Here is a 15,371-nt window from a genome sequence, read left to right on the forward strand (position 1 = left end):
CACAGTGGTTTTTCGCGCAGCACTTTATAGCTGTGGGTCGTCCTGTGGAGCCTTAGCCTTAACCTACATTGTTAAAAAACATGCAAGGTGGTTCACACATAACAACTGCTAACAATTTTCAGGGCATATGGCCCCTTACATGCTAAGAGATATATAGATAATGTAGTTAACGAACAGATGACAAAACAATATCAGAAATTCTTTAAATATATGCTTAATATCAATATGGGATTTTAAACAATAGGTACTTTTTTGATGACAGTCTCTTTACAAGGTTAAAAGTGATAATTGTACATATAAGTGATGAGATTGATAATTTTAGGTGAATGAAGCAGTTTGTGAATAATATTCCTATACATTATGTCTTCCTGAGGGTTAAGGAGGAAGATTCAGTTTTTTGATTCAATATTGACATGCACGGTATTACCTGCACTTTTGAAAAGTTTAATAAAACAAAGCCTAAAGTTTTTGGTTTTTAGAAAATTATTATAAAATATACAACAGTTGGGTTATCCATAAAGGGTTTTTATAATTACTGAATTCGCACTACCGAGTTATCGCTATTAGATGTTTTTCCTATTATGGGTTGTTCTGTGTTGTACTCTTCCTCCACTGTGTTTTTAATTTAGAAATGTAAAAATATAATTTAAGCTTTTACCAGTAAACATGCTTTGATCACCATCTGAGCCAAGTTCACTCGTACACAGACGTTTAGTGCATCGGACTTTACCAGCAACACATGAACAACTGTTACAGCCAACTTTAAAGGATGTTCCATGATCTATAAAATAAGATAATTCGAAATTAAATTAATCAATAGTTTAATAGTGACTGTACAATGGAAATTATTAAAATTATTTTCCAATTCAAATAATGTGGATATACATAATCTTTTTATTTGAAGTGGCAATATCAGAACAATAACAATTGCATTGTTACACAGTAGATGTGGATGGATGAGGTAAATTTAAAACTCTACAGTGTTGATCATGAGGAAGGCAAAAAAAACTTAATGAGGCTGATGCCAGTTCCTTCCTGACTTCAAATCTGGCAATCAGAATAAAACTCTGGATGTACTTTTCCTCTACCAAAATCTAAAACCCATAACCTGGAATATTTTTTCTTTCAAGAAAGCAACCACGCCCTTTTTGAACTTGTAGAATTTTGAGGCCCCACGTTGCGGAAACGCAGCATTTTTGATGCAGATTTTGTTGCGGTTTTTTAAGCCAAAGCCAAGAGTGGCTACAAAAGGAATGGGAAATATATAGGAGGTTCTTATACTACTCCCTTCTGCTCAATCCACTCCTGGCCTTGGCTCAAAGATAAGCAACAAAATCTGCAACAAAAAAAGCTGCGTTTCCTACAATTTTCCAATATACTTTCTGTATCAAATCTTGTTTAGTGCCAGTAGATTAAAAAAATCACGCAGTATTCATGTGATATATGGTGCATGTTGATGTGATAAACACAACTCATTACCAGACAGAAATCTAATTACTGTGCTGTGGCTAAAACGAGCTGTGCACCAGTATGTTCATCAGACCACCATGAATTGCAAATCACATGATCATGGACTGATTTTTATCCACTGGGAATAAACAGAATAAAAGCTAGGATAGATCTACAAAACCATGAGGTATTGATACAGAAAGTATATTGGAAAAATTGTACAACTTTTTATTCCATAAACAATAACATTTGCCTCTCAAAATTGGTTGGAAAGTGGCCAACACCTTTAATTCACAATTCCCATTTCTTGTGGCAGTAGAGGATGTCCCTTGTCACCAGGGCCGCCATCAGGAATTTTGGGGCCCCATACAGCCTAAGTGTCTGCCCCCCCCCCGCCATTTTAAAACGACCTTATTTTGCGACACACCAATTATGTATTACATTTCCCTTTATTTAGCAGCATTACAAGGCTTAATCAGATTCTATTTGCAGGTAAAATCTGCTACGTGTGACAGCGCCTATAGAGAGCCAACACCATCTAGAAGAGCCCTCCTAATAAATCCTCAGGGCTTATTCAAATTGCGTTTTTGGCCTCCCTTGCTGGGATACGTTGGTAACCAGTCATAATCAGCTGTCAACTTATCCCTGCACGAAGAACTGGCCATTAGAGATGAGCGAACAGTGTTCTATCGAACACATGTTCGATCGGATATCAGGCTGTTCGATGTGTTCGATTCGAATCGAACATCACGTGGCAAACTCCAAAAAAATTTGATTCCCCTCCCACCTTCCCTGGTGCTTTTTTTGCACCAATAACAGCGCAGGGGAGGTGGGACAGGAACTACGACACCGGAGGCATCGAAAAAAATCGGAAAAAGTCATTGGCTGACGAAATCAGGTGACGAATTTTAGACGAATAGTGGATTTCAAATCCGGGTCATATGAGAATGTGAACTTTGTGACTAAGAGACAGGGATAGCTGTACAGGCAGGGATAGCTAGGGATAACCTTTATTTAGATAGGAATGTTATTAAAAATAACATTTTGGGGCTCTATCGGGTGTGTAATTGTGATTTTTATGACATAAACTTTTTCCAATAGGAATGCATTGGACAGCGCTGATTGGCCAGAGTACGGAACTCGACCAATCAGCGCTGGCTCTGCTGGAGGAGGCGGAGTCTAAGATCGCTCCACACCAGTCTCCATTCAGGTCCGACCTTAGACTCCGCCTCCTCCGGCAGAGCCAGCGCTGATTGGTCGAATTCCGTACTCTGGCCAATCAGCGCTGGCCAATGCAATGACAGGGATGACAGGGATTTCCATGCAATCAGCCCATCTGATATAGCAGAGCCGAGTGTGTGATGTAGCAGAGCCGAGTGTGCACACTCGGCTCTGCTACATCTGATGTGCCGGTCAGCCCATCTGATATAGCAGAGCCGAGTGTGTGATGTAGCAGAGCCGAGTGTGAATATAGGAATCCATAGGAATGCATTGGCCAGCGCTGATTGGCCAGAGTACGGAATTCGACCAATCAGCGCTGGCTCTGCCGGAGGAGGCGGAGTCTAAGGTCAGACCTGAATGGAGACTGGTGTGGAGCGATCTTAGACTCCGCCTCCTCCAGCAGGGCCAGCGCTGATTGGTCGAATTCCGTACTCTGGCCAATCAGCGCTGGCCAATGCAATGACAGGGATTTCCATGCAATAAGCCCATCTGATATAGCAGAGCCGAGTGTGTGATGTAGCAGAGCCGAGTGTGCACACTCGGCTCTGCTACATCTGATGTGCCGGTCAGCCCATCTGATATAGCAGAGCCGAGTGTGTGATGTAGCATAGCCAAGTGTGCACACTCGGCTCTGCTACATCTGATGTGCCGGTCAGCCCATCTGATATAGCAAAGCCGAGTGTGTGATGTAGCAGAGCCGAGTGTGCACACTCGGCTCTGCTATATCAGATGGGCTGACCGGCACACGGTGTAGTTGAGCAGAACTGGCTCAGCACTGCTACCAATAGGAATGCATTGGCCAGCCTTCGGCCAATCAGCGATGGCTCTGCCGAAGGAGGCGGAGTCTAAGGTCGGACCTGAATGGAGACTGGTGTGGAGCGATCTTAGACTCCGCCTCCTCCAGCAGAGCCAGCGCTGATTGGTCGAATTCCGTACTCTGGCCAATGAGCACTGGCCAATGCATTTCTATGGGGAAAAGTTAGCTTGTGAAAATCGCAAGCTGACAGGGATTTCCATGAAATAAAGTGACTTTTATGCCCCCAGACATGCTTCCCCTGCTGTTCCAGTGTCATTCCAGGGTGTTGGTATCATTTCCTGGGGTGTCATAGTGGACTTGGTGACCCTCCAGACACGGATTTGGGTTTCCCCCTTAATGAGTATATGTTCCCCATAGACTATAATGGGGTTCGAAACCCGTTCGAACACTCGAACAGTGAGCGGCTGTTCGAATCGAATTTCGAACCTCGAACATTTTAGTGTTCGCTAATCTCTACTGGCCATTAAAAAAAAGGGGGGCCTGCAGTTCTCCATGCAGGGATAAGTGGGGAGCTGATTGTGACTGGTTACCAACGTATCCCGGCAAGGGAGGCCAAAAACGCAATGTGAATACTTCTTTAAAGTGAAAGTCCCACCCCCAAACAGGCTGCTATGCTAGTAACATAGCGGCCTACATCATTATTATTCTCCAGCTAAAAACTTATATATTATATATTATTGCCCCAGTTCCCTCTCCGCAGTGCCGCACACCCAATGTCCCAACAATCCCCCCCATCCACCCTCTAACATCTTTCCATTGCCCCCTGTACCCATACCTCCCAACTTTTGAAGAACCAAAAGAGGGATAAAATGTGCGGCACGCTTTGCGCGCCGCGGGAAATTTAGCCACACCCACTGTTATGTTGACTCCGCCCACTCATTAATTTTTCATGTGCCCGCACACTGTATAATCCTCCTACAGTCACCCGTAAATTATATGTCCCCCCTCCGTCTCTCCCCCAGCTTCATATACACCCTTCATCTGCCCCCAGATTCATGTCCCCTCCATCTCTGCCCCCAGATTCATGTCCCCCCATCTCTGCCCCCAGATTCATGTCCCTACATCTCTGCCCCCAGATTAATTTCCCCCATCTCTGCCCCCAGATCCATGTCCCCTCCATTTCTGCCCACAGATTCATGTCCCCACATCTCTGCCCCCAGATTCATGTCCCCCATCTCTGCCCCCAGATTCATGTCCCCTCCATCTCTGGCCCCAGATCCATGCCCCCTCCATTTCTGCCCACAGATTCATGTCCCCACATCTCTGCCCCAGATTCATGTCCCCTCCATCTCTGCCCCCAGATTCATGTCCCTCCATCTCTGCCCCCAGATTCATGTCCCCTCCATCTCTGCCCCCAGATTCATGTCCCCTCCATCTCTGCCCCCAGATTCATGTCCCTCCATCTCTGCCCCCAGATTCATGTCCCTCCATCTCTGCCCCCAGATTCATGTCCCTCCTTCTCTGCCCCCAGATTCATGTCTCCACATCTCTGCCCCCAGATTCATGTCCCCTCCATCTCTGCCCCCAGATTCATGTCCCCTCCATCTCTGCCCCCAGATTCATGTCCCCTCCATCTCTGCCCCCAGATTCATGTCCCCTCCATCTCTGCCCCCAGATTCATGTCCCCTCCATCTCTGCCCCCAGAGTCATGTCCCCTCCATTTCTGCCCACAGATTCATGTCCCCACATCTCTGCCCCAGATTCATGTCCCCTCCATCTCTGCCACCAGATTCATGTCCCTCCATCTCTGCCCCCAGATTCATGTCCCCTCCATCTCTGCCCCCAGATTCATGTCCCCCCATCTCTGCCCCCAGATTCATGTCCCTACATCTCTGCCCCCAGATTAATTTCCCCCATCTCTGCCCCCAGATCCATGTCCCCTCCATTTCTGCCCACAGATTCATGTCCCCACATCTCTGCCCCCAGATTCATGTCCCCCATCTCTGCCCCCAGATTCATGTCCCCTCCATCTCTGGCCCCAGATCCATGCCCCCTCCATTTCTGCCCACAGATTCATGTCCCCACATCTCTGCCCCAGATTCATGTCCCCTCCATCTCTGCCCCCAGATTCATGTCCCTCCATCTCTGCCCCCAGATTCATGTCCCCTCCATCTCTGCCCCCAGATTCATGTCCCCTCCATCTCTGCCCCCAGATTCATGTCCCTCCATCTCTGCCCCCAGATTCATGTCCCTCCATCTCTGCCCCCAGATTCATGTCCCTCCTTCTCTGCCCCCAGATTCATGTCTCCACATCTCTGCCCCCAGATTCATGTCCCCTCCATCTCTGCCCCCAGATTCATGTCCCCTCCATCTCTGCCCCCAGATTCATGTCCCCTCCATCTCTGCCCCCAGATTCATGTCCCCTCCATCTCTGCCCCCAGATTCATGTCCCCTCCATCTCTGCCCCCAGATTCATGTCCCCTCCATCTCTGCCCCCAGATTCATGTCCCCTCCATCTCTGCCCCCAGAGTCATGTCCCCTCCATTTCTGCCCACAGATTCATGTCCCCACATCTCTGCCCCAGATTCATGTCCCCTCCATCTCTGCCACCAGATTCATGTCCCTCCATCTCTGCCCCCAGATTCATGTCCCCTCCATCTCTGCCCCCAGATTCATGTCCCCCCATCTCTGCCCCCAGATTCATGTCCCTACATCTCTGCCCCCAGATTAATTTCCCCCATCTCTGCCCCCAGATCCATGTCCCCTCCATTTCTGCCCACAGATTCATGTCCCCACATCTCTGCCCCCAGATTCATGTCCCCCATCTCTGCCCCCAGATTCATGTCCCCTCCATCTCTGGCCCCAGATCCATGCCCCCTCCATTTCTGCCCACAGATTCATGTCCCCACATCTCTGCCCCAGATTCATGTCCCCTCCATCTCTGCCCCCAGATTCATGTCCCTCCATCTCTGCCCCCAGATTCATGTCCCCTCCATCTCTGCCCCCAGATTCATGTCCCCTCCATCTCTGCCCCCAGATTCATGTCCCTCCATCTCTGCCCCCAGATTCATGTCCCTCCATCTCTGCCCCCAGATTCATGTCCCTCCTTCTCTGCCCCCAGATTCATGTCTCCACATCTCTGCCCCCAGATTCATGTCCCCTCCATCTCTGCCCCCAGATTCATGTCCCCTCCATCTCTGCCCCCAGATTCATGTCCCCTCCATCTCTGCCCCCAGATTCATGTCCCCTCCATCTCTGCCCCCAGATTCATGTCCCCTCCATCTCTGCCCCCAGATTCATGTCCCCTCCATCTCTGCCCCCAGAGTCATGTCCCCTCCATTTCTGCCCACAGATTCATGTCCCCACATCTCTGCCCCAGATTCATGTCCCCTCCATCTCTGCCACCAGATTCATGTCCCTCCATCTCTGCCCCGATTCATGTCCCCTCCATCTCTGCCCCCAGATTCATGTCCCCCCATCTCTGCCCCCAGATTCATGTCCCCCCATCTCTGCCCCCAGATTAATTTCCCCCATCTCTGCCCCCAGATCCATGTCCCCTCCATTTCCGCCCACAGATTCATGTCCCCACATCTCTGCCCCCAGATTCATGTCCCCCATCTCTGCCCCCAGATTCATGTCCCCTCCATCTCTGGCCCCAGATCCATGCCCCCTCCATTTCTGCCCCCAGATTCATGTCCCTACATCTCTGCCCCCAGATTAATTTCCCCCATCTCTGCCCTCAGATCCATGTCCCCTCCATTTCTGCCCACAGATTCATGTCCCCACATCTCTGCCCCCAGATTCATGTCCCCCATCTCTGCCCCCAGATTCATGTCCCCTCCATCTCTGGCCCCAGATCCATGCCCCCTCCATTTCTGCCCACAGATTCATGTCCCCACATCTCTGCCCCAGATTCATGTCCCCTCCATCTCTGCCCCCAGATTCATGTCCCTCCATCTCTGCCCCAGATTCATGTCCCTTCCATCTCTGCCCCCAGATTCATGTCCCCTCCATCTCTGCCCCCAGATTCATGTCCCTCCATCTCTGCCCCCAGATTCATGTCCCTCCATCTCTGCCCCCAGATTCATGTCTCCACATCTCTGCCCCCAGATTCATGTCTCCACATCTCTGCCCCCAGATTCATGTCCCCTCCATCTCTGCCCCCAGATTCATGTCCCCTCCATCTCTGCCCCCAGATTCATGTCCCCTCCATCTCTGCCCCCAGATTCATGTCCCCTCCATCTCTGCCCCCAGATTCATGTCCCCTCCATCTCTGCCCCCAGATTCATGTCCCCTCCATCTCTGCCCCCAGAGTCATGTCCCCTCCATCTCTGCCCTCAGATTCATGTCCCTCCATCTCTGCCCCCAGTGTCATGCCGTCCTCTCCATCTCTGCCCCCAGATTCATGTCCCTCCATCTCTGCCCCCAGTGTCATGCCGTCCTCTCCTTCATCTGCCCCCAGTTTCACGTTCCACATAATCCACATTACACTTACCTTTTCCTCGTTCCCCCGCTGCTCTCTGCGTGCCTCTCTCTCTTACTGGCGCACAGTTGTAGACGCGATGTGATATCATCACATCGCGTCTACACTGCCGGGTAGCCGGCGGCAGCGGCGAAGTGAGGAGCTGACACAGGTCAGCTCCTCGCTTCAGCAGCTGAAGCGAGCTGACCTGTGTCAGCTCCTTGCTTCGCCGCTGACGCTGACACATATGCGGCTGAAGCGAGGAGCTGACCTGTGTCAGCTCCTCGCTTCACCGCTGCCGCCTCTCTCGCTGACACATATGCGGCTGAGCCAGTCGCATATGTGTCAGCGAGAGAGGCCGCAGCGGCGAAGCGAGGAGCTGACACAGGTCAGCTCCTTGCTTCAGCCACGTATGTGGTCAACTCAGATCTGCGTCCTCTGGACGCAGATCTGAGTTGAAACAAACAGGACATACAATGACTGCTGCCGGCGCCAGGGGGCCCGCCCATTTTTAAATTTGGCCGGGCCCCTGATGCCAGTAGCAGTAGTACTGGCCTATCGGCGGCCCTGATCTGCACTGCTCATATTCCATCGGGAAGGGGTTAATAGGAGCACTGCAGATACGCTATATTCAGCCAGGCTGAATTCCAAGTGGAGGAACAAAAAAAACAGTGCACAAGCTCAGGGAAGGGGCAGACAGAAAAACAAAACACCCCCTCCCCTTCCCCAGCATCTACTGCACCCATAAACTCCGACCATTTTAATTTTTGAAATTTTCCAGTAGCTGCAGCATTTCCCCCCTAGGCTTATACTCGAGTCAATAAGTTTTCCCAGTTTTTTGTGGTAAAATTAGGGGGGGTAGGCTTATATTCGGGTTGGCTTATACTCGACTATATACAGTAGATTGTTTAGGCCGGGGCCACACGAGCCAGAATTGCTGTGGTTTGGCCGCGGCGAAAACGTGCCAAAAGGCCCTGACGAAGCCTTTACGGCGAAACGCGCATCGGGGCGCGTTCTTATCGTGGTATGTACTATCCTTTATGATTTGACTTCATTTACTTCACTGTTTTCCAGCATCCACAGTATTTTTTATACTTGTCCTTATGCAGAGCTATCTATATTAATTCCTATATGAAATCTGCCACTTCACTACATATAAACACTCACTTATGTTGATTTCTCTGCTAAAGGCTATTATTTATCACCATACTCCATTGCTGGATTACATTTTTGTTACATATTTACACATTTTTTCAACTACCACGTATGTTTTTTGACAGGCAGAATTGGTCCCCTTATATGTATATGTTTATGTCTTTGTACTGTGTTGTATCAATGTTTTTTAACCCCTTCCCGACATTCGCCGTAATAGTACGGCGCTGCAGGGAAGGGCTTCCCGCAAACCAGAAACTGTGTGCGCACCATGCACAGCGGGTGTCAGCCGTAATACATGGCTGACAATGCCCCGTGACACCCGCGGTCGGAACCGGGTCCGATCGCGGGTGTTAACCCCTGATATGCCGGCGATCAACATGACCGCCGGCACCTCTGGGGTTCCGTTCTAAAATGGCGCCAGTTTCGGGGGGTGCCGGTGTTCGTAGGGGGCAGTCCGGGGTCTGATCAGTGACCCCGGGTCTGCCCCTTCACTTACCCCATCCTCGCACCTGGCTGATCCTGCCGTAAATGAAGCTGTCAGCCTGTGCGTCTACACAGGCTGACAGCTTCCTATACAATGCAATACACGTGTAACACGTGTATTGCAGTGTATATGTAGTGAAGCGGTGATCAGCCGATCACTGCTTCAATCCCCCATGGGGACAGAAAAAAAAAGTTTGAAAAAAGTAAAAATAAAAAAGTTTAAATAAGTGTAAAATAAAATAGAAATAAATAAAGACCCAAAAATCCCATTTTCCACATGTAAAATGTTTTATTATGTAAAATAAAGAAAAATAGAAAAAAACATTACATATTTGGTATCGCCGCGTCCATAATAACCTGAACAATAAAATTAAAACATTATTTAACCCGAACGGCGAATGTCGTAAAAAAAAAACGTAGAAAACCGCACAAAATAATGATTATTCACCACCTTTCCCTTACAAAATGTTCAATAAAAAATAATCAAATGGTCAGATGAAAACCAAAATGGTACCAATAAAAAGAAGAGGTCTTCCCGCAAAAAATAAGCCCTCAACCAGCTCTGTCTAGCGAAAAATAAAAACGTTATGCCTTTCAGAAAATGGTGATGCAAAAATAATAGATTTTTTTCCCTGAATTGAATTTTATTCTGCACAAATAGCAACGCATTAAAAAATAATATAAATGAGGTATCGCCGTAACCGTACCGACCCACAGAATAAAGGTAACATGTTACCTATGCTGTACGCTGCACGGGAAAAAAAATAAATGCTAAAAAGCAATGCCAGAATTGATGTTTCCTTTTACATCCCACCCAGAAAGAGTTAATAAAATGTAGTCAATAAGTTACAGGCCCCAAAATGGTGGCATTGAGAAGCTCATCTAATACCGCAAATACCAAGCCCTCATATGGCCACATTGCCAGAAAATAAAAATAAAAATCTACCTTGTACAATGTGAAGACAAAAACCCCAAAAGTCGCCAAATCATTAGGACATAAGTGGCTGCGACTAGAAGGAAATGTATAAGCTGTGCGAGCGTTTTCAGGGGACACCCCATATTTAGAGCCTATGACAGATAATACAGCAGTGCTGATCCCCCAGAATGCCCCTCTTCCCCGTCCGCGTCATAGTTGCTAGTGGGAAAATAGAATGGGATTTGGTGTGCCCAATTTACTCCGCACAGCTTACATATTCACTTCGGGGTTACTAATGCTCACTACATCACTTGATAAATTCTTTGAGGGGTGCGGTTTTCAAAATGGGGTCACTTTCTAGAGGTTTCCACTGTTTTGACTCCTCAAGGGCTTTGTAAATGCGACATGGTCCCTGAAACTGATCACAGCCAGATCTGCCCTCTAAAAGCTCTTTGGCGCGCCTTCCCTCCTGCGTCTCACTGTGCGTCCATATATTAGTTTACACCCACAAGTGGGGTACTATGGTAGTCGGGAGAACTTGCCTAACAAATTGTGGGACGCGTTTTCTCCTTTAACCCCTTGTGAATGTGCAAATTCTAGGGCTAAACGAAAATATTAGTAAAATAAATTCAAATTTGAAAATTTCACCTCCATTTTGTATTAATTCCTGTTAAGCACTTATAGGGTTAAAATACTAGGTATATGTTGTTTTGGCTTATCTAAGGGGTGCAGTTTTGAAAATGGGGTGATTTATGGGGGGTTTAATACAAGGGTCTTTCAAAACGCCTTCATAACTGGATTAGTCCCTTAAAAAATGGGTTTTGGAAATTTCTTGAAAATTTTGAATATTGTTGTTTCACTTGTAAATCTTATAATGTCTGTAAAAATTAAAAGGGTGACTAAAGTTTGATGCCGACATAAAGCAGAGATTTGGGACATGAGATTTATGATATAATTTTGGCGGTCTGACTATCTGTATGTAATGCACATCATTTCAAACTTTATAAAATGCATATTTTTCAAAATTTCCACCAAATTTCCAATTTTTTCATAATTAAACACAAAACATATCAACCAAAATTTACCACTAACATGAAGTACAATGTGTTACGAAAAAACAATCTTAAAATCACTTTGGTAAGTTAAAGCGTTCCAAAGTTATTGCCACATAAAGTGACACATGTCAGTTTTGAAAAATCGAGCTTGGTCAGGAAGTCAAAAAGTGCCATCGGCGGGAAGGGGTTAATATTTTCAAATAAATCATTTTTTTACGTATGATGATTCCATTGTCCATGTTCTATATTAATTGTTTTGCAGTACTTACAAAGTGAATGGGATTCATGTGAATCCCATGCCCACCTTGCGGGAAAAAAAATAAAGTAAATAAATAAATCGCAGTGCGGCCACGCTGCAATTTCCAAAACCGTTGCGTTTTTGAAAATCGCAGCATGTCAAGTATGTCTATGGAAACGCCAGCGGCATTTCCGTAGATATAATTGTAACAGAAAGTCTGCAGAGTAAAACTACGTGAACTTTCTGTTCAAAGTGCTGCAGGGAAGAACCGCAATGCATTCATACCGCGGTTGTTCCCGCAGCGCTTTGGTGCAGCGTTTCTGGGCCATGGGGCCTTAGCCTAAAGCGGTTTTTGATGATTCACCAGGTGAATTAAACAAATATGTGTGTGTTCATTTCTTAATTTGATGTCTATAAAAACAAAGACAGGTCAGTTAAAAGGTAAACAAATATGAATTTTGTATATTTTTTATGGAAAATTATAAGATATAAAGTACAGACTAAAAGTTTGGACACACCTTCTCATTCAAACAGTTTTCTGTATTTCATGACTATGAAAATTGTAGATTCACATTGAAGGCATCAAAACTATGAATTAACACATGTGGAATTATATACTTAACAAAAAAGTGTGAAACACCTGAAAATATGTCTTATATTCTAGGTTCTTCAAAGTAGCCACCTTTTGCTTTGATTTCTGCTTTGCACACTCTTGGCGTTCTCTTGATGAGCTTCAAGAGGTAGTCACTGGAAATGGTCTTCCAACAGTCTTGAAGGAGTTCCCAGAGATGCTTAGCACTTGTTGGCCCTTTTGCCTTCACTCTGCGGTCCAGCTCACCCCAAACCATCTCGATTGGGTTCAGGTCTGGTGACTGTGGAGGCCAGGTCATCTGGCATAGCACCACATCACTCTCCTTCTTGGTCAAATAGCCCTTACACAGCCTGGAGGTGTGTTTGGGGTCATTGTCCTTTTGAAAAATAAATGATGGTCCAACTAAACGCAAACCGGATGGAATAGCATGCTGCTGCAAGATGCTGTGGTAGCCATGCTGGTTCAGTGTGCCTTCAATTTTGGAATAAATCCCCAACAGTGTCACCAGCAAAGCACCCCCACACCATCACACCTCCTCCTCCATGCTTCACGGTGTGAACCAGGCATGTAGAGTCCATCCGTTCACCTTTTCTGCATCGCACAAAGACACGGTGGTTGGAACCAAAGATCTCTTCAGACCAAAGCACAGATTTCCACTGGTCTAATGTCCATTCCTTGTGTCCTTTAGCCCAAACAAGTCTCTTCTGCTTGTTGCCTGTCCTTAGTAGTGGTTTTCTAGCAGCTATTTTACCATGAAGGCCTGCTGCACAAAGTCTCCTCTTAACAGTTGTTGTAGAGATGTGTCTGCTGCTAGAACTCTGTGCGGCATTGACCTGGTCTCTAATCTGAGCTGCTGTTAACCTGCGATTTCTGAGGCTGGTGACTCGGATGAACTTATGCTCCGCAGCAGAGGTGACTCTTGGTCTTCCTTTCCTGGGGTGGTCCTCATGTGAGCCAGTTTCTTTGTAGTGCTTGATGGATTTTGCAACTGCACTTGGGGACACTTTCAAAGTTTTCCAAATTTTTTGGACTGACTGACCTTCATTTCTTAAAGTAATGATGGCCACTCATTTTTCTTTACTTAGCTGCTTTTTTCTTGCCATAATACAACTTCTAACAGTCTATTCAGTAGGAATATCAGTTGCGTATCCACCTGACTTCTGCACAACACAACTGATGGTCCCAACCCCATTTATAAGGCAAGAAATCCCACTTATTAAACCTGACAGGTCACACCTGTGAAGTGAAAACCATTTCCGGTGACTACCTCTTGAAGCTCATCAAGAGAATGCCAAGAGTGTGCAAAGCAGGAATAAAAGCAAAAGGTGGCTACTTTGAAGAACCTAAAATATAAGACATATTTTCAGTTGTTTCACACTTTTTTGTTAAGTATATAATTCCACATGTGTTAATTCATAGTTTTGATGCCTTCAGTGTGAATCTACAATTTTCATAGTCATGAAAATAAAGAAAACTCTTTGAATGAGAAGGTGTGTCCAAACTTTTGGTCTGTACTGTACTGTATTATATATATATATATATATATATATATATATATATATATATATATATATATATATATATATATCCTATCACGCTAAAACGCCTGGACGGATTTGCGTGCAATTTTCCACAAACATAGTTTTCCCTTAGGATTGAGTCATAGGCTACTTTTGGTGCCACTAAACAACATGGCTTCCTAGCAGGAGACTCACAAAATCAGGACTCCTAGCCGCAGCTATAGACTCACACACACTGCCTGGCATTTCCTGCCTCAACCTGCCTGCACACTCCTTACTGTCACCTCAGGAGTAGCCCTCACTCTACTCACTCACATTTACATATAGCTTTCCATCATATAACACATCACATTGTCTGTATCACTACATACACAATATAACACATCACATTGTCTGTATCACTACATACACAATATAACACATCACATTGTCTGTATCACTACATACACAATATAACACATCACATTGTCTGTATCACTACATACACAATATAACACATCACATTGTCTGTATCACTACATACACAATATAACACATCACATTGTCTGTATCACTACATAGACAATATAACACATCACATTGTCTGTATCACTACATACACAATATAACACATCACATTGTCTGTATCACTACATACACAATATAACACATCACATTTGCTATCCCAGCAAACTTTTTAAAGCACTTTTATAGTTTCACACGTCTGTGTCCGCCCAATTCTCAAATCACCGCAGACGAAGTCGCGGGTAAAAGCTAGTATATATATATATATATATATATATATATATATATATATATATATATATATATATATATATATACAGTCCTATGAAAAAGTTTGGGCACCCCTATTAATCTTAATCATTTTTAGTTCTAAATATTTTGGTGTTTGCAGCAGCCATTTCAGTTTGATATATCTAATAACTGATGGACACAGTAATATTTCAGGATTGGAATGAGGTTTATTGTACTAACAGAAAATGTGCAATATGCATTAAACCAAAATTTGACCAGTGCAAAAGTATGGGCACCTCAACAGAAAAGTGACATTAATATTTAGTAGATCCTCCTTTTGCAAAGATAACAGCCTTTAGTCGCTTCCTGTAGCTTTTAATCAGTTCCTGGATCCTGGATGAAGGGATTTTGGACCATTCCTCTTTACAAAACAATTCAAGTTCAGTTAAGTTTGATGGTCGCCGAGCATGGACAGCCCGCTTCAAATCATCCCACAGATGTTCAATGATATTCAGGTCTGGGGACTGGGATGGCCATTCCAGAACATTGTAATTGTTCCTCTGCATGAATGCCTGAGTCGATTTGGAGCGGTGTTTTGAATCATTGTCTTGCTGAAATATCTATCCCCGGCGTAACCTCAACTTCGTCACTGATTCTTGAACATTATTCTCAAGAATCTGCTGATACTGAGTGGAATCCATGCAACCCTTAACTTTAACAAGATTCCCGGTGCTGGCATTGGCCACACAGCCCCAAAGCATGATGGAACCTCCACCAAATTTTACAGT

General features: G+C 45.5%; 1 protein-coding gene and 1 pseudogene across 3 annotated transcripts in view; both read right to left on the minus strand.

Annotated features, from left to right (window-relative positions):
• Window positions 1–15,371, minus strand: part of RECK (reversion inducing cysteine rich protein with kazal motifs) — a 130,888-nt gene that overhangs the window by 50,783 nt on the left and 64,734 nt on the right. For all 3 annotated transcript variants that reach the window (XM_075271091.1, XM_075271090.1, XM_075271092.1), the window contains one exon: window positions 659–781. In XM_075271091.1, coding sequence (XP_075127192.1) covers window positions 659–781 — 123 coding nt within the window. The remainder of the gene's footprint in view (window positions 1–658; window positions 782–15,371) is intronic.
• LOC142201738 (small nucleolar RNA SNORA17) lies at window positions 8,134–8,248 on the minus strand (annotated as a pseudogene).

Source organism: Leptodactylus fuscus, chromosome 4 (genome assembly GCF_031893055.1).
Source record: "Leptodactylus fuscus isolate aLepFus1 chromosome 4, aLepFus1.hap2, whole genome shotgun sequence".
NCBI classification, from domain to species: Eukaryota; Metazoa; Chordata; class Amphibia; order Anura; family Leptodactylidae; genus Leptodactylus; species Leptodactylus fuscus.